We start from the raw sequence: 21,174 nt of genomic DNA on the forward strand, positions 1-21,174 counted from the left end.
ATACGATATTATTGAGCTCTTAAAGGGCATGAGAATCAATCAATCGATGTCGAAGATTGATTATAATAAATAATTTCTTTTAGCCAAAATCTCTTAATTTACGTCTCAAAGTACTTCAGTGAGCGTACTGTCCCTCACATAAGCATCTAGTTAGCGCCGCTTCTGATTAGTCAGATTGCCTCTGCAAACCTTCGCGCCTTATGAAAATGATGTCCGTTCACTCAGATACTCGATTCTTTGCGTTTTTATTTGTGATTTTTTTTAATTTTTGCCATCACAATCGTCTGCGCTATCTTGGTTTAATGCCTGCATCTCTGTCCCCCCAAAAATGGTGATTTTCGCCTCTCCGGAAAAAATAAAACACAAAAGCAAATTTTATGGAATAAATAATGGAATTTATTAAGTATTTGAACTATTGTTTCATATTGATATCAATTTGCAATTTACCACGCCCTTTAGGGTGTCACAATGCTTCGATGTTGAAGTGAAAAATACAATTTTCACCAAAAATGGAACTAAACTAAGCCGTTCTGTATGTTTCCCTTGTAAGTTTATGGTCAGCCGAAGAAATGTATCTAATTACACAAGGATTATTCGTGAGGGTATTTACACAATTTGTAACAGTTATTTCCATGTTTTCAAACAGCTATTCTAGTTACTTTATATGTCTAACAGAAGGTACTCTTTTACTCTATTTTTATAAATATTACATTATTCAAGGTGCAAGTTACCATTACATCCAAAAAAGCATTTTTATATTTACAATATAATGAAATAAATTATTAATATTAGTACCATCTTTAGGGATATGTGTTTATACAAATTTACATAATTTACTCAAAAGCATTATAAATATCTCGTATGTTACGTTACACAGATAAGTATCACAAAATAATTCTTACACTAACTTTACATTGAGGGAATGTTATTTAATCCTTTCTCTCAGTGTCTTTTCAGCCCAATTCATCCAAAAAACCCACACAATAAATCATACATTTATCACACAAAATGACATTTTCTTATTATTGCACAGTTATTGTTAAAATTACGCCAAACGTTGGATATGTAATAATCGAGCCAATTTAGTGTTACTTACTAATTTCCTGAAAGAAAAACAAAATGCCCATTCTAATTGCAACTATATACACTTACACTCAGAACCCGATTTAATAACTCCGTTTAATTAACACTAAACTTTCAAGTGTTGTTATTCAGCAATGAATCTATGCTGAAGTTGAAGGGGTTCAGTCGTTGTCGGCTCTTGTCGTCCTGTTCGTGCGCAGTCGACGACAAATCCATGCCATTATCACTGTTGTCGTTCAACGAGGGGGTGAACCTCGAATTGTCACCGAAGTTTTCCGATTCGGCGCCCGAATCACCTACAACATCAATCTCACTGTCACTGTCTAAGGTGTCTGAACCCCGTTGAGCTAGGTATTCGCGTTTTAGTGCTACAAGATCTACAGGAATACCTGAAACAAAAAGTTAAGAAAGTCAGTTAGTTATTGCGAGAGAAAACGAGTCAATTCAGAAGTGGCGCCATCTTTTACTAGTCACATAAAAAGGGATGCCACTAGACCTCAAATCTATTCAAAATGGCGCAAGTCAGCCATTTTGCAATAGTTATATGTATGTCATTCGTCTGCACTGATGAAGCATTATATGAGAATTTTTTTTTATCAATAACATGCCAAAGTTGTAAAATGGCGGGGGCAAATACCCTAGACGGAGCATAACAACCATGTTGCGATTTACCCGTCAAAGGAATGCATATAACTCTTCATCATTGTTTCTTTCATCGCGTAATCCATGTGCAAAGTGGCTTGGATTTTTAGTTTTTAAAATGAATGTGTGGAATCTCCACTAGATGGTGTTAACATCAGCAACAATACGTTTCATAGTCCTATCCAGTGTCTTGACCCCTAGTCTTTGGTTTAGGCGATATTGACAGTTTGAACTGACCTTTAGCTCTCAATTTCCTCGCTTGCCTTTCCAAAGCTTTCTGAAGTTTTTTCCTGCGCCTCGCCCTCTCTCTGGCTCTGAGCTCTGCAGGAGGAATAGGCTCGCCAGAGCAGGACTGGGGGTGAGCGTTGTGCGCAGGCCGGCCTGGTCCCTTTTTGGTGTGCTCCTTTTTCCGCCATTTTGCTCGCCGGTTCTGGAACCACACCTGAAGCAAAGAGAAATCATGTTACGGTTTGATCAAGCAGTGTTAGTCGATTTGTTGTGGTGTAGTGATCAAATTTGCCAAGAAAGCAATGAAGAAAGAAGAGGAAGGATTAGGGACTTTTCTTTGGACATTGCGGTATCTTTTGAGGTCTTCCGGGCTGCTGAGAGTTGCTTTGGTGTTAGGTCGGGTCCGTCCCTTGAGAGTTACCAGGTGTGGAGTTATCAAGTATGCATTTTTGAAAATTATAAAAGCAGATAATTTGTTGTTGTTTTGCAACGTCTGGGTACAAAAACGGTAAATACCCAGATCACACTTCCAATACATTTTTCTCTTTTTTAATGCTTTAATCTGTTAAATGTTAATGTTAATGTTAATTGAGATTACTGGAGTATTAATTATTAATACTGCAGAGTGATATCGCTTCAATTTCAGATAATTTTTGTTGATTTGAGGTCCGTATTTCGGTTCTATACGAAGCTCTTTAGAGAAGATTTAACTTTGGTAAATGCACTTATCTTTAAAAACGTAAAATTTTCACCCAACCATATCAATTTACCATCGAATAAATGTTGCTGGGGTCGATAAACGTATGGTTTTTATCACGACAAAAACCTGATTTTTGTCAGCGTCGTCAAGGTAATACCACCAGTTTCTTTATTTTCCAATGTCAAGTTTAATCTAACTATCGGTTAGTCGTTATGAAATATTAATCCTTTTCATGGCAGAATAATTCAAACATTGAATTCATGATGAATGTAGCAAGATTAATCACATTTCGAACGAAGACATGCCCACTTGCTGGTTAATTTTGACTGGCAAACGGATTCCGACAATGAAGTAAGGCGTAGGAGGTAATTGTGCCCATGCCAAGAGGGTGGGAAGATTTTTCGGTCATTTATCCAGCCGAATATAAATTGACCTCATGATGGTCTGATAAATTTTGTCTGTGTGGTAACTTAATCATTGTTTTCTTGAGTAAAAATACTACACTAGGAAATCCCTTGTGATTTCCCTTGTTTTGCTGGTGTGTCCTGATTTTGCTAGGTGATATTTATGAATACCGCACCTACAGACAACGTTTGTCCGATAAAACATGAGGTCTTGCTACACTGTATATATAAAAACGCGAAAAGTTTTGAGTAGTTTCAAATTTCTCAGGGATTTCTATCTCGATGAAGTAGGGTACTAGATACGGTATGTAATTCGCAGCTCTATCACATGAATTTACTTCCAAGGTAAAGTTTTAAGCGTGAAAAGTATCCCCAATAACAAATATCCAACTTTTTCTATTCGACAGTTCCTTCCGGAACTCTGTTCCGCCATCAATTCGAAAACAATAGACGTATCTTGGTAGGGATTTATCCCCCAAGATTGCCAGTCAATATTGGAAAGTTAGCGTGTATCAAAGGCCGATCTGGCAGTCCGGGCAATCGATCCTTCGGGAGTTTGGTTTTGGCGGCCGATTCGGGGCTTTTTAACCCCCTCCCGACCCCGGAGCAACCCTTAGCCCAGGCGCCCCAGGGGCGTAGGCCACTTTTACCTAGGCCAAGAAAATAATTACCGAGCCTGGTAATTACGGTGCCCCAAAACTACCGCAACCGTCGGGTTTTCGTGAAAGCAAATTAATTTTATTTTAGAAAAAGCCCTGATATAATACCTGTTATTAAAAAATTGTTAGGCGCAATTTCGTGCTGTTTTAGAGAGGAAATCTGGGCCCAAAGTCGAAACTAACGACCCACTTAGGTTCCACCTAATGAAGTTATTTTAAAAAGCGGGCGGTGGGATGAAATGCTTCGAAGCGTTAGACCAAGTTTGATGCTGATGAAAATGAGTTCTTGTGCATATGCAGAAAAGGTTTTGGCCCACTGTATATAATGAGCCAGAAATTAAAGCCTAGTGGCTGTGTCAAGAGCGCGCTAATATTATACAGGGCGTAATACGAAAATAATTATAGATCTCTAGCACGGCGTGTCCGAAAAAACGAACGAATTAATAACACTAATATGCTAACAAAAGCGGAATTGTAACAAAATAATCAAGTCATTTAAAATCCATTTTCCGTGAGTAAAATATACACGGAAAGGCGTGATAAAAATGCAAATGGTTTGTCATTTGAGATCAATTTCGGTTTTATGTTATACGGTTTTAATATGTAATATCTGTTCAATGCCGAACGTTGTTCCTTATTAAAATACTTTTCATGCGATTCGGCAATACTAGGTGACTGCGTCAATGTCAGTTGTCTTTTGATTGTTGACAGCGAGCCACTTATACATGTATTTTTTCGACATTAACAAAGACAAAATCATCGGGCGACCGTATCAATTGTCTTGTAAACATGACATGATTCACATTTCTTCCTCTGTTGTCTTAAATTAAACAGGGGGGGGTATTATTGTGCGTTTTTTGCTCTGAAATTTTACAGAATTGGGGTTTTCTTGTTTATTAAAATGGACAGTTATCATATTAACAGGCAACACCGCAACATCAGGCATATCAGTTGATTTCTGATTTTCGATAACAACTGCAGTGCTTATGTTTTCTGACAATGGCAAGTCATCAAAATGTGTTCATTTCCTTCACGATACTACGCACTATTGACATTATTTATTATGTTGCCAAATCGCAATTTTCATTAGTAACTTTTAACGAAATTTCGAAGTGCCATTTGAAATAAATGGGCTTTATTTACGAATATCCATATTTTGATATTTATCTCTCAAAGTGTTTGGAAGTAATTACTTTATCATTCACTACAAAAATGCGTCCTTTTTTGCAATAGTAAACCATTACTTCAACATTATTATCCATATACAGAGGGTCTCAAACTGCTAATAATACGAAGCTGAATTTATATTTTTTGCTAAATTAGAGAAAAAAGCAAATAGGAGAATTTTATACCGTTCATAGCTATAATAAAAGTATGGTAAAATATACAGGGAGGCAAAAACGTGGCACTTCGATCTTCCATTTGATGAAATAAAGCTGCTCCCAATATTTTCTTTGCATTCTATAGACGATTTTCTTCAATCGCTTCACTGCTTATATTTTTCTTAACACAGTTTTTGAGATAATGACGCCTACGAAATTTTAGATTTTTCTGGTCTGAAAGTCTACAATGTTAGTACAACATGTATATTCAAATTAGCTAAGTGGCAAGTCTATACATGCCATATTAGGTGTAATTAATAACGAAATCCTTGGACAATCAATTAATCTCTCCAAACAAACAATTACACACGGCCGTGGATTATTAATTGCAAATCGGCGATTTTGATTTATGTGTCAATCTAAAAGTAAAATCTATGCGCGTAGCGGGTAAAATTAATAAACAGAGCGTAATTACAATTACCTACGATAATGTGAGCCTGGGGCAATTAGGTGCACCGATCATGGCGGTACTAGATTGAAGAGTGATGGTAACGTGAGTAAGGTAATAGTGCTATTTGGATAATTGCTAAATACTTAAATGAATATTACGGTTTTAATTAAACGAGCAAATTGTTTGGATTAGATAAATGAGTGATAAACCTAAACGAATTTGTTATTTCTTGTTCTATAAATTTATTCATCGATTAATTTCAAGTGTAGAGCTTTGGGAATCAGAAGTATTTCTGAAAACAATCAAAACTTGACAACATGGCACACGGCTTGCATTTTCTGTCCTTATCACACGCACAGTCCTCGGAGGTACGTCGGCCATCTTGAATCATTTTTAACAAATGTTAAAATATGAAAAAATATTTCTAAGTTTTGTAATTACATATTGAGTAAATATATTGAATGTTAAATTTAATTAGCAAATCTATTTTGCCTGAACTTACATAATAAAGAAAATAAATTCGCTCTTGCTTTACAATGAATGTGATCAACCAGTGCCTTAATTATACTGAAAAGGTTCAACCATCTTGAAAGAACAAATGACTGATGCGGAGATGCCACTTTTAAAAATGTGCAAATATATTCCTGAGTTTTGCCATTATGCATTATAATGTTTTGTTTGTAGCTAGTGAATTAAGTAAATATTGTACTGAATGTTAAGTTTCATTAGTGAAGAAATAATGAGTACCTTTATTTTGCCTGAAGTTAAGCAATAAAGAAAATAAATTCCCTCTTGCTTTACACTGCAGGAGATCAACCATTGCTGTAATTACCCTGAAAAGGTTCAGCCATCTTGAGGGGCCAAATGACTGATTCAGGGGTGCCATTTTTTAAAACGCACAAAAATATTCCTGAGTTTTACAATTATGCATTGTAACGTATTGTTATAGGTAGCGAATTAAGTAAACATTGGATTGAATGTTAAGTTTAATTAGTGAAGAAATAATGAGTACATTTATTTTGCCTGAAGTTAAATAATAAAGAAAATAAATTCCCTCTTGCTTTAGAATGCATGTGATCAACCACCGCTTTAATTACACTGAAAAGGTTCCTCAGGAGATTAAAATAAAAAAATAATAAAGATGTTAATGCTGCAACGCTTGATCTTAATTACTTGATAGCCCTTGTAGCTGATTGATGAAGACAAGGATACTTTGTCTTAGTACTTGTTTGCGGTATTATACAAATGTATCACACGCCTAATAACACAGCCTCTTAACCGAATATAAAATAACAAAACATTCGATATTATAATAGTCCCAAACACTTTAAAGGCAATTTTCAACGTGGCAATTTATAACCATTAATAGCAGCGCTGCTTAAAATTCAATATCCAATAAATAAGGCTACAAATTGCGGGTACCTCCGAATGACCCTCAGTGTAGAAACCAATAAGATATTAATCAAGAAGCCTGGCTACTTGGTATAGGTATAACTGGGAGGACTGGTTGCTTGGCTGGCTAATGGTTAATCGTTCTGCATGGAGGATGTGTGTAATTTTGGTTTTACGAGAAGACAGGTAAAAGGGAAGCGAAGAGGATTTTTCTGTTTCTTTTTAGTGAGGAAATTGTGGTTAGCAAAAAGTCTGAATGTTGATCGATGAAGACTGCAGGAAACAGAATATTGAAAGATGAGCTTTAAAAAGCGTCAAAGATAGAATTATAAAGTTATTAGTTCAGAGATAGATGCCCCTCTTACAATTAATTGCCATAAAATCGAAAAGTTTAATTTTCAAAATTGTATCTTCAAAAAACTGTCTGGATCAGATCAATTTAAAATTAATAAAATCCCCCTGCAAAAAAAGTTTTATTTATTTGAAACTTTTTGCTTCAAATCTGAATTTCTATCTAATCCGTTAATCTTAAAATATATTTTCGACACGATCCCCTAAAAATTGGATGTTTTCCATTGGACACCCTGTATACACATACTACGTGACAAAGAAAGATAAACACCCATTAAAAACCATTTTATTTTGATAATTTTTTGCATGTTGACTTATCTTAAAAAAAGAAAGAAATGATCAAAATTTCAAGTTTATCTGTTCATTTTTTTTTTAGTTTCCATGGGTTGTTCCTTAAAAAAATAAAATTTTGTTTAAACATTTTTGTTCACATTTGCATCGCAACTTTTGTGAAGTGTGTTGCAATCGGTCATAATTTTTACTCATTATGCCTAGAGAGCGTAGAATTGAACAGATCCGTCAGCTTAGTGACTTTGAGAGGGGGCGGATTGTTGGGTTGCGCGAAGCAGGTCTGTCGGTCAGAGAAGTGTCTAGAAGAACTAACAGATCCTTAGGAACCATAGTGCGGTGTTACCAGGCGTGGACTCAGGAAGGCCGTGGGCACAGAGCCAGAGGCACTGGGCGGCTCAGAGGAACCACAGAGCGCGAAGATCGTCGATTGCGACGTTTGGCTCTTAGAGACCGATTTAGCAGCAGTCGAGCTATTGCAAATCAGTGGTTTGAAGAACATGGGAATAGGGTTGGTATGCGTACAGTATATCGCCGAATACGAAGTTTTGGCATTTTGTCCCATCGTCCGCATTGGGTGCTGCCTCTCACTCGCGAACATCGATCTAACCGCTTACAATGGTGTAGAGAGAGGATTCAGTGGGACCAAGAATGGACTCAGGTGATCTTTAGTGATGAATCCCGCTTCTGTCTGGGGATGAACGACGGTCGGGCAAGGGTGAGAAGGCGATGGGGTGAAAGGCGAGATCTACAATTTGACAGAGAGCGTCATGTCCACCGTACTGTAGGCGTTATGGTATGGGGTGCTATCGCATATGGTAGCAGGTCACCCCTAGTTTTCATTAGAGGCAACATGACTGCCCAACGCTATATCCAAGAAGTGTTGGAGCCATATGTGATTCCATATTTTCGAACTATCCCGAACGCTATTTTCCAGCAATACAATGCTAGACCTCATGTTGCTAGGCAAATAATAACGTTCATGGATCAACATCAAATCAACCGTTTACCCTGGCCACCTCGATCGCCGGATTTGTCTCCTATTGAACATGTCTGGGACATGATTGGCCGCAGACTGTTGAATTTACAGCACCCTTCACAGACTTTAGCAGCCCTTACTCATGAAGTTCAGATTGCCTGGAATGAGATACCTCAAGAAGACATTGACAATCTTATTAGATCCGAGCCCAGGCGTATCAATGAGTGTATAAGGAACCGTGGATGCTCAACACACTATTGAAAAAAAATGAAGTTGTTCCTCTGATCTTGCTGAAAATGTAATAATTGAATAAGTATGTGGTACTGAACACGTACAAAAAAAATTATCAAAATAAAATTATCTTCAATGGATGTTTACCTTTCTTTGTCACGCAGTATATTAACATTTGGGAATATTATAATGTGAATTCCTTCGTACATTTTCCTGTAGTTACCTTTATCGGTTTTCAATTTAATTAGGCTTTCATAAGTTATGAGGCCAGAATTTTAAAATTTTAGGAACAATTTTCACTAAGTTTACGATTATTGAATTTGTTATTCATTAACGTAAATTTATCTACAGAGGTGCCTATGCCCATCCCTCTTAGTTTTCAAGCAAAATAAGGATTAACGCGAGCACGTTTTCATTGTTTTTTAGTAGGATTTTTGACATGAATCATTTTAATCCCTAGTAACTCCAATTGTTCTTATAGGACATCCTGTATATTATCGAATATTGTCAACCTACTCACCGCAAGCGGCTTTTCTTTAACATACTTTCCTATATAAATCGTATTTTACGTATTTGTTTAGACCTTGGAATATTTTCACACTTACTGGAAAATGGCAACATAGCATTGTTCATTTGTCAACTTAACATGGATGGCAAATTTCAGAAATTTGTGAGCGGAAAAAGGACAGAGAAATGCGGATGCTTTTGCTACGTTGCCACCGTTTCATTAGCTTCTGCAGCATTTCTGAAGACCACTAGGAAAATCCCCTAAATAACTTGAAATAATTATTATTGAATCTTGTTAACTGTTTTTATAACTTTTTTTATGCTTTATATCCATATTCTTCAACATACCAACACTAACATATAAAAGCTTTGTTGGAAACTTTTTAGTACGTTTTTAACAACTTTATTACTAACATTACATATTTCACCACCACCATCAAGTAAATAGTGAGTTCCGAGGACTATAAATTTCCCAATCAATTTATATGTATATCGCTCAATTACGGCGCGGCAATAAGGGCTTTGTCGGGTCCTAAAATAGGGCCTAGGTGCGAGCAGGCTCGCCACTACACGCCATAGAGCCGGCTGCCAACCTGACGACCTCAAATTACCATGTTAATTATCATCGCAAACCTGGCACGGCTATGCAGGCCTGGATCGGCCCTTCAAGGGTCTCGTTTATCAGTACTGTTAAACTGTAGCGATGATTGGTAATTAAACAAAGTGGATATCGGCCGGCCAATCGAACTGAAGACCACGCCTCTGTATGTAGTATCGCAGGACTATAAAACAGCAGTCAAGTTTAACGATGATTAAATGGTCGATAAGAGAGGGTCATAGGATGTTAATAGCGGTCAAATTTAAGTGCTGATTTGCGTCGTCATCATGTCTCAAATTTGCAAATATTCCATATGGGACTTTCCGCTGTTAACTGGGAAATCCACCCCTGTTTCTTGGCGTGCAGGTAAGTAATATTATCCAAACTGGCATGCTAATTTTCATTAATTCCTGCCCGGGTCGGTGTCTTGTTTTCTCTCTGTTTCACCGCCTTTAATGGCAGCAGTTATGGTAATGCCCCAGATAAAGACATCATAACACTTGCCGTAACGATTAAAAAACTACTTTCTTGAAATGGAGACGAGACCCTCAAGAGAACAGGTGCTAATTTTTTACACCTTCCTATTTGGCACGCCACTGAGCTCTTCTTGCTCGCTCTCCCGATAAATCTGACATGGGTTTTCTCCCTTTTTGGCTCTGAAAGTCTGACTTTATATTCGATTTGCGCAAATAGACCCTTTCGACGAGGGCGTTCCTATATGAGCCCTTTTCGCCATCAATTTGCTTTTTATTCGCTTTGAATTTTCTGGCTTTGCGATTTTATTTTTATTCAAATTTCATTGCCCACGAAAAGAAGAAGTTTATCAGTGTCTTTTGAGTTTTTATCCGTTTCCTTTTTAAGATGAAACAAAGATAAAGAAAGTTGAAATACCCATAAATGTCTATATAAAATTATAATGAAATTATAGGCGATAAGAATCAGCTAGATACTCCCATTCGGAAATCAGTACGCTACTGAATTTTCAGAAGCCCAATTGTGATTTTTTCAGAATTTCTTCTTCAGTGGTGGAATAAACTGTTTAAGAGTACTAATCGTTTAAGTTTTGCTTTTAGAAAATATTGATAATTAGTGTGCATTATCTATTTAATGAGTCACGCTACTGCTTTGTAGGGAAACAATTTGTCAATTCTGGCTTTAATAGGCACTTAAAGATTTAATACAACAGTAAATGTCGTAACAGCCTCGTCTTACATGTAATATTCTCCTTTAAATCCTGCTTTCAGGAAATATTAAAAATTAGATAGTAAACTTTGATGCGCCTTTAGTTTTTAGGGAATCAATTTTCTAATTGTCTTTGCTACATCAGAGATGTTAACGTCTGTGACCTCACATGTGAATTATCAGTGGCGGATTAGGATTGTGGATTTAGAAAACATTAACAATAATTGTTCTGCGTTTTTCAGTTAATTGAACATAACATGCCGCTATTCTTTAGAAAAAACAGTTTGTCCACTTTCGGAATATAACAGATACCTAACTTATAATTTAATACAACAATCAATGCTGGAATAGCTTCGATTTACATGTTATATTTTTCTTTCAATTCTATCTTCAGAAAAAATCGAAAATTAAAATAATTATCTAGTTATAACTGGTACGCATTTTGTTATTAGAAAAGTAATTTGCTCATTTCCCTGGATTTAACAGATCCTTATATCTGTTTTCTCACATAACCGTCAGTAGCGGAACGGGCTGTCCTTATGGGCAAGATCAGTTTAAATTTTAATTTTAGAAAAATGTATAAATACTAGTCTGTATTTGTCAGCTAGTTGTGTATGAGACGCCACTGTCCTTTAGGAAAACAAATTGTCCATTTTTTCGGATATGGCAGATACTTAATCTAGAAGTCAATGTAACAATAATTGTTGGAACACAGTCGTCTTACGTGTCCTTTAATTGGACAATGCATGTCTCTGCTTTGTAATTTGCTGGTTTTCTTGGATTTAACAGATTTATACCTACAATAAGTGGATGCAATATAGAGCAATCAGTGGCAGAACAAGTCATTTTATGTGCTGTTTTTTTTTTAATTTCACTTTCAAAAAATTTTAAGCACAATAATAATCATATTAGTTTGTCTTTGGTTTTTAAGGAGCTAATTTGTAAATTTTTATATATTTCGTGAATCAACTAGTCTATTTTTCTGCGATTAACAACTGAAGACGGAGCCCCACTGCTTTTTAGCGAAACAATTTGACAATTTTCCTGGATTTAGTAGACGTTCATGTCTTTTTTACTATTACGCAAAACTCAGTGGCGTAACAGATTTTTTTTACATGCAATAATGTTCTTATACTTACAGCAACTCTGCTCTCTTTCAAATCCAGTCTCATCGCCAACGCTTCCCTCATGAAAACGTCTGGATAGTGGCTGGCAATGAAAGCTCTTTCCAGTTCTTCCAGTTGCCAGCTATTGAAGTTCGTTCTACTTCGTCTTCGTTTCGATGCTGCTGACTCTGAGTCAGCTTCTCCGCTACTTCCTGCACCTGAAAAGGATGTTAGCAAGTAAGTTATCGTAAAAGAAAGTCGAAAAAGGGTATTTACATTTTGATAAATTGTTATTCTAAGATCTATTATGAAATTATAGGAAAATCTTTGTTTTCAGATGATGGAAAGCGCAAAACCCGATACAGGTAACTTCCTGACGTCTCTATCGTTCCCTAAAGGCTGAATTAAGCACTTCACCTGGGTTAGGCTAAAAAATTGAAAACCTATAAAGCTCCACACCAAATCACAGTCCTCGCCAAATTATATAGAATAATTTTTTTTCAATTATGTATTCAGGGTAGAAAATTAATAGAGGGGACTTGCAAGTCGGTTCAAGCTTAACGAAAAGCTCAGATTTGCGCTCTTTTGATCAGTCATGCTAAAGAAAACTTAAAGCTCCTTCCGAAATTGGGGAAATTTAGACTGTTCTTGATAGAAAATAGAGGCGAAACTGTGTTCTGCTCAATTCCTCAGCTTCATTATCGTAACCGCAATTCTTCTTTACACCACATGTCTCTAACAAACGCTGGCAAAGCTGTCCATCGTAATAGAGACGTTATAGACCTTTATGGTAATTGACGATGCCGTATCTTGTTATTTTGCATTTAAAGATCGTCAAAATTGATATAAGGCTCCGCAGCATTTCCAGTAATTACTATGTTTATAAACTTTTATATGGATTTTGTTAAAGCCTCAATTTTCAGTAAAGTTTATTGATCTCTGCGATAACCGTTGCTTAACGGACGGTTTTTGTTGAATCTGCGCCCGAGCATTAAAGTTAAATTTAATCATTCTACACGAACACTAAACTGATTAGCATTTAAACGGCCATTACTTATGCCTAAATAACTCATAAACAGTCCGAGGATAATCCTGGGAACGTTATAAAGAAGGATTTTCGACTTAGAAAACGAGACTGACACAAAATGGCTTAGCTCGAATGTGCTCGGCCTCTAACAATGTCTTAATCAAATGTTTATGGGTCTGTTTATGACTTGAGGAATGTACACGGTGACTCAATTTCAAAATAACCCATGAGAAGCACAGTAAATACTAATTGACAGATTGGTCCGTGATAAATAAATATCGCAGCGTTACCCTTTACCGCTACCTAACTCGCTTTCTTTTCATGAACAAACAATAATAATTATTGGTTGTAAATTAGCCAATCAGCTCAGTCCTTTCCAATAATTGGAAATTCGTCACGTATCGAGATAATCGATAATGCATAATTTTGGGAAATTTAATTTCACCACGATTAGCATTCGAAGCGTGTCCCCAGCCATGACATGTCTCTCTTTGAAACGGATATTGGAATTTACGGTATTGTCGATTCTCTCCAAATTAAAACGCCATTGTAACTGCTGTAATTAATGGAAATGAGTACAGAAGATTTATGGAAAATTGCAGGTAAAACAGGGACGTAGAAAGTGCCAACATTCTCACATCTTACGAAAATAACTTACTTAAACAAAAATACTCTTTTCCAGAGTTACGAACTCTGGAATTTTCCCTACTTCTCCATGCTATATTAATGGCTCCATGCTATATAATAATATATATTACAAGATTCATAAGAAAAACAAAAGGTAGTTCAGGTTAATTCCTCAGGGCTTGGCAACACTGCGAGTACGGATTAATTTCTTCGCGCTGTCTTTGTCGCTTCCACGCTACAATGTCGGTGTAGTATGGAAGTTACATTAGGTTGACAAATGAACAACGCAGTGTTGCCATCATGTAGTAATTAGTTTTGCATTGTTCAGATTCTATTAGGAAAAGTAATTTAGGGTATTTCCTTTAGGTTTGGCAACACGACGAGTATGGATTGACATTGATTCCTTTGGACTGTTTTTATTGCACTCCTCTGTCACTGTGATATGGGAGTTGTATTTCTTATTTTATAAGGATATTAATAAGTATAATTTATTTTTCGTTTATCATGTTGGAACACTCAGTGGGAATTTGACGTTAAATGAACGATCTGCTTCAAATGTATTGAACATATTTATGTTGACCATGTTTCAAATATAGAAAAGTTCGATCCGAACATATGTTTTCGATGAGGTGGCAAGATATTTAGTTAATCGATTTAAATGATATATATAAAAACCTGGTTTTCGTAAGTATCAACAGAATCAACAGAATCAATTAAACTTAATTTGTTGATAAGTTGACGTTTAAACTGACGTATATAAGAAAAGATATTGACATTTATATAGAGGCATTAAATATATGTAGAAGTACGTGTGAACTTCATGAAGTTGGGACATAAATAAATAAGTGACTCCTCAGTTTCGGCAAATCACTCGGATCATTTCATCAATTTCATTTACCTCAGAAGCATATGCCAACAAGTTAAAAAATATTTTGGGGATAATCCTGTTAAAAAAAAAAAGACAATTCTTATTATATTGGAAATCAAATTATTTCCCTATAATATTTTTTTATGAGAAAACGTAGTAGCCGAACTGCAAATTTCGAACGTAGCTGGGTAAAACAATTAACTGATCACGTAAACATGCGATACAAAAATGGTACCAGTTACGTTCCTAACTGCAAAATATTTTTTAATGAGTTATTTAAGTTGATTTAAATTATTTTATTGGAGCTTCCTTTTCAAAGTTAGGTATAATGAATACGAAACAGGTCTCCAAACTCTTTAAATATACCTGGCATGTTTCATTTCTCAGGAGAGAATGTTCATTTTTAATCTCCAGAACCCAAAAAAGGTGTCATGAGCAAGTTTTAAAAGACACTTTAATATCGTTTAATCTTCAGGGCCGCCACTGGCACTTCTGTCGACCAACAAAACGACTTCGAAGCATGTGAGCTAATAAAGCCATTGGCCGAAGAAAAAACAAGAGCCTCCAGGATATAATCAAGCCATCGAAATGTTGCCATATTTAACAGCTAACTCTTGTTTATGGTTAAAAGAACCGCGACTTTAGTTGATTATGTTGTCCGTGTAATTATCCTCGGTTTGCATATTTGTGGCCCGTTTCATGACTTCAACTGCAACCATTACTTACAATAATCATTATTGAGGTTGCCCATTATTAGTTATTGTTTTAGAATGTAATACTTTCCTTTCCGAGATGTTATCTAGGGAGGGTTTCAGCCAATCTGCCTGTTTACAAACCGTTGTCGCTTAATACGTGTGCTCCATCAGAGTTATTAAATTAATGGTTAATCGACGGCAATTTGTATCTCGGGCCTGATGAAGACACTCATTAATATTAAATAGTTAAATTATAAGAGGGAAACACTTAAATCTGGTAAACGCCGCTTGGGATATTATAAGGCAATTTTTTATCTTCGCTGGTAGGACAGGTTTCAGAGCTTGCGAATTCCTGCTTCAAAACTGCTATTAACCGAATAATTCCGAGCAGAAAATCTAATAATCCGTCATTAACTTCACACCCTCTTATGCGATCATCCCCCAAATCCCGAAATCAAATCTCCAGAACATCATCAATAGCTAATACAACAACATATTTACCGCAAAACAACCCTCTGCCCGAAAACCAACCTTTGGGACTCTTAAATCCCACTGCGCTTAAGGGTTTGTTTTTGGGCCCTTCCCCAAGAAGCGGTTATTATGTTGAAGACTACAGATTACCGAAGAAGCCCCCAATCAGTGGAATGCCCCACTCTAGTAGCGATACCAGAAAAGAGCAGACCTCAGCCTCTTTATTCGGCCATGATTTATTTTCGTTATTAAGCCACTCTAACAGAGCTAACCTTTTGATTTGTTCTATACAATAATAATAGAGACTGCCATGGAACGAGGCCCGAGGGGCCCATATCTCAAGCGCGGCCCTGGGGCGACGCCCCAACTCAATTTGACGCCACATTATATTCGGAGCTTTGGTTAAACTCGACTCAGACTTAGGGTGAATGCTAATGCCAGGATGTAGGTGATGTGTCACTATTTTTTCTCCGTATTATTAATTTGTTAGTTTTTGTTCCGTTTTTTCTACCCCCAGAAAAGTGATTGTTCATTAGGGGTGGGCGATTTGATATGGGAATCTGTCGGTGGTTGAAATCTCAAAGATGTCGGTTTTTTTATTTGCCTCGTGCGTTTGTTTGGTATATTCCTTAATTAAAAATTGTGACAGTGATTGTTGAGGCGCTCCTCAAAGGGCGTTTGGCCACCGTGATACTCCCACAACACTTTAACAACAATTTAAAAAACATCCGATATTTCCTGAGCTTTTACGTTGCCTTTTAAATACATATACTCACTACACCGGGAATCATCAAGTTTTCGGAATATTGGGCGTTTTTCCAAGCTATAGGGATTTTTAGCTATATCCATGTTAAGACCCAAAACTAGTTTTTTTTTAAATTGAACTCCTTGAATATTTTAAAAGTTTTCAAATCTAGTTACTTGTGGGATGAACTTGGCTATTCCTGTTTCCATATTTTGGTATAAGTTTTTCAAATATTTGACGGTTTAACAAAGTGGTGGGAATATTTTACAATGTCTACGTTTAAAGGTTCAAACCTCAATTTTTTTAAAGTGATAACTCTGTATTATGAGGGCCATCATGCCACCTTGGAATGAAGATTTTTCTTAAGAGCGACGGCTCGCACTGAATTGCAATCACTTAAACCAATACCAAGTACACTTAAAAATGTTCGATGGTCTCTTCTTGGTCGAATTTCTAGGTCCTAAGAGCGGTACTTTGATTCACATGCTGTAGTTCTTCGGCTAAAATAAGCCACAGGATGGAGAATATCCGAGGAACTTGCGTCCCCATGAAGTTCCATCGGCGAATCTGGGTTAAATATTTTGAATGCCGGCTGAGTTGTCAATTTTTTTTATGATCTCTTGGTAACTGAGTAATGGGAGCTGTAAGCACAGGAAATTCTTTGCTAAATTTTCTAAAGTATCCCGCTAGATCCATAAACTGTCTGACGCTCGTCCAATCCTGACACTTAAATGTTTTCAAAAGAGCATCCTCGTGTTCCAATAAAAGTGTTAAGGCGCAGATCAATGATTTCTACAAACAATCTAAACTAGTCCAAGACGGCTTATAACTTTCCATACTGTTAAAGCGCTTCTGGAATGTTAGAATAGGGCATAACAGCGAAATCCATTTAACCAGCAAAGTGCATCTTTTCACGATAGGGACCATGCCCATATCGCCCATTTCCATTTAAGTGTGAGCAGAAATGATCTTTCATCATACGGAACGTCAGTTCTGAGCATCGTTGTCCCTCACAAAAATTGCAATCATTAGCAATGTTTGCCGGCATTTTTCCTTTCAGTTATCACCGAATCAGATGATAATAGTCGGCATTCGCTTTTCTTCTTCCCTGTTTTCTCACAATCCTGACATTCACTGCACAAATTCTTTTCTATTCAACGGCGTTTAAGTGGATTTGAAGTGTTGTCGTTTCGATTTAGGGAATGAACTCTACGCTTAATGGCTTCATGGCATCTTAATACCGGCATTAAGTCAGTTCAGTTAGCAGGATTTTGTAATCAAAAGTTCTCATAAACAGTATTAACATTAATTTCATCAACGACAACAGATAAAACTTTTTCCAAGTTAATTCAGAACGAAAACAGCGCAAGTTCCTAATTTTAATGCGAGCTAAACGTCTAAAATTGGACCCTAATTTCAGACACGATTTCATAAACTTTAAATTTGCTTCCCCCGGATTCATGATCAGGAATTGTCACTAGGAGATCATCTTCGAAAGCACACCAGGTTAGCGGCGATGGAGCCCTACTCTCATAAAATCGACGACTTTCATCACAAAAAGCTTCTGCTCTCAATTTTAATGTCTTCAAGGAATCATCCCCCTTATATTTATTTCGAACTCTATTTACTTTATTAAGTCACTCTTGTACTGGCTAATTGGTTTTGTTCAGGTCGAAACTCGTGGTCCTAAATGACAATGGTTCCCTTAACATTGCTAATGGTTCTTCTATGTTAACATTAGTTACGACCTTTTTTTTTGGAGGAGGAGGGGAGGGGGGGTCGATCATTTCAAATTAACTGAGCGACCTCAGAATTTTATCTTAATAAAGCAACCTGCATACTCATCGAAGAACTTAGTAATGTGTTGGCATTTATTGTCGGATGTTGACCAATTTTTCCACTCTACTTGTCTGTGAGGCGGCTTTCTCAAAGTTGTGCCTCAAACATATAGAACGTATTATTCGAGATGTTAAGACCATCCGTGTCTATGTGATCAATGGTTACATACAACCGATCGTCTTAAGTTTACGAAACCTATCAGTCAACTGTTTTAGAAATAGCATAACGTCTCAAAAGCACCAATCTTATTCATGGTATTTACAATAACTATCATGGATTCGGCCCTCTGGGTCCATGTTTATGTTAACAACATAACCATTAAGTTAATGTAACTGATAAATACCGCTCTAGAGTGGCGGTGACACCGCAGGCCGTCTCGCACGAATAGAAATACAGGTGGTTTTATGTTATGCGGTAAAATACATTTCCCTATATCTAAATATACAGGGTGTCTAGATATCCGAGCTTTTTATGAAGCTATAGGGATTTTCAGCAAAGGTAGTCGAGTGAGAAATCGAAACCCGGGTTTCTAAACATCCTGTATACAAAGTGTTATTTAAGTATGTGGCCAAACTTTTAGGGGTTTTTCTTTGAGCAATTCTAAGACGAAAAGTTTATATAAACGTCGGTCAGTTAAAGCTTTGTGTTCAAGATACTGAGTGTCAAACATTTTTTTAAAAATCGTTACACTAAAAAAATCGTTACGTTAAAAAAACTCAAAAATAACAGAAAGATGCAACCTAATATGACGTTGAAACTTGTAAAAAAGAAACTTGTAAAATGTAGTACAAAGGATCTTTTAAGCTAAAAATTGTTTGCCTTTTCTTAGAAGGACATGTACAGGGGGAAAGCCGGAAATTTAAGAAAAATCAAACAAGAAAAACGTTTTTAAAAATACACTTAAATAAATTGTACGCATTTTGTTTTAGTAAAAAAAACATTTAACCATAAGTAGCACGTAACTTATAATAGTAGCTGAAAATGTCCTCCTTCAACTTCAATGCAAGCATTAACTCGTCTTATCATCGATTGCCGAACATGTTGAAATATTCCCGGCGTATATCGTACCTGATTACGTGAATCCCTTATCCGTTGGATTATTTCTTCTTCAGTGTCGACCGGAGCTCTACATATAAACAAAGAGCTTTACATACACCTAAAGGAAAAAATCTAACAGATTTAAATCCGGTGACATGGGAGGCTATGACTGTGCGTAATGTGAAAAAAATATAAAAATTTGAAAAAGTCAGAGGCGCATAAATAATAATAATAATCATAAATAACACTGCCAAATTTCAATAAAATCGGCTAAAGGATTATTAAGATTTTTACGAAAAAATTATTTTTTAAGAAAAATTTGACACCATGTATCTTGAAAATGAAGCATTATCGGACCTATATTTATATAAACTTTTCGTCTTACAATCACTTAAAGAGTCATCCTTTGAAGTTTGGCCACGTATTTAACTAACACTCTGTATATTATTCATCATTTTTTATTTCATTCATTTTATGTATCATTTTCACGTCTACTCGTATACCAGTGAATTTATCCCTAACTCACCCTTAGAGGGTGTCCATAAGTACATAAAAAAATTCCCTCGATATCCTACTGCTTTACCTCATTCTGGCTTCAAATTCCTCCGAAAGTTAACTGTCAAACTAAATCTCACCGTTAACACTTAGCAACCCAAATCCGCTTGTCAAGTCCCCAAATACCCATCATTCCTCACCCCCTGAACGAGAAAATTACCGCAAATAAATATCATCAAATGTGAACGCGGCGTTACGAATGCAATCTGGTAGGGGGGGCAAATAACCTTAATTTCTATTCCTCACCCGTTTGTACGCGGTGCAAGTTAAGTGGAAACCCTCCCTAACTTCCAGTGGAACTGCGATAATCCTCCTCATAACCGTTTTCCTTGTATCCAGGAGTTTGTTTGGGCTTCCTCTGTTTTACGGTGTTAAATCCCGTTTCGGGTGGCGCGAAAGAGAGAAACGAATCGTTTAAGGGATGGTTCGAACGAGGGCGAAAGTCGGTTTATTATAGGTTTCTTTTGTGTAAACAAAATTGGGTTAGTTCAGGTTAGTTACAGTTTAGCAGGGTTCGTTTTAATCCAAAACAAAAAGGGATAGGAATAGCCAGAATGTTAATACATTTACAAAAGGAAATAGTACACAGTTCTGAGAGAGAAAGAGAGAGATGTTTATTGAAAACGTCACTTTTTTTGAAATCTCAGTATCTCAAAAACGCAAAGAGATAGTCGTAGAAACATCTACTGTCAAAATGTTTCTGCATGTGAATAGATTCAAAAGGAAGAATAATACACAGGGTGTTCTATTTGAAATAATCCTGATTTGGTCCTGCGAAACAAAGAAAAAATGTCAGCTTTTATGCATAAAGAATGACGACCTGGTTGATTATAACTGCAAACAACGCAGCCTACAACACCATTGATGTCTTCTCGTTGAAGCTGTCACTTTGTCATCATTCTGTTTAACTACGTACCAAAGATGATTATAATGTAGAAGTGTTAAACTCAAGTTCCTGATCAATTTAATTGTCCATTCCATGTATATCTTCAGTGATCACAATTTGAGTTTTAAACCGGCTTTCTGAGTATAAAATGGCGTACCCGTAATTCCTAATTTGGGGAAACAACGGCCATTCTCAATATTCCGCATTAATACCTTGTCAATTCCCACAATTGAATCGGCTTCAATTGTTAGTTGATTTATAACGACCGTTAATCGCTAACACGCGATTGGTGCGTATTGC

The 21,174-nt window shown here is 36.5% G+C and overlaps 1 protein-coding gene across 2 annotated transcripts in view; it reads right to left on the reverse strand.

Annotated features, from left to right (window-relative positions):
• Nucleotides 1-373: 373 nt before the first annotated feature.
• The window catches only part of LOC136416909 (homeobox protein unc-4-like), a 28,811-nt gene continuing 8,010 nt past the window's right edge, over nt 374-21,174 (reverse strand). For both annotated transcript variants that reach the window (XM_066402346.1, XM_066402345.1), the window contains exons 2-4: nt 12,157-12,341; nt 1,963-2,167; nt 374-1,472 (exon numbers count right to left, since the gene is read on the reverse strand). In XM_066402346.1, coding sequence (XP_066258443.1) covers nt 1,198-1,472; nt 1,963-2,167; nt 12,157-12,341 — 665 coding nt within the window. In that variant the 3' untranslated portion in view covers nt 374-1,197. The remainder of the gene's footprint in view (nt 1,473-1,962; nt 2,168-12,156; nt 12,342-21,174) is intronic.

Source organism: Euwallacea similis, chromosome 25 (assembly GCF_039881205.1).
Source record: "Euwallacea similis isolate ESF13 chromosome 25, ESF131.1, whole genome shotgun sequence".
Taxonomy (NCBI): domain Eukaryota; kingdom Metazoa; phylum Arthropoda; class Insecta; order Coleoptera; family Curculionidae; genus Euwallacea; species Euwallacea similis.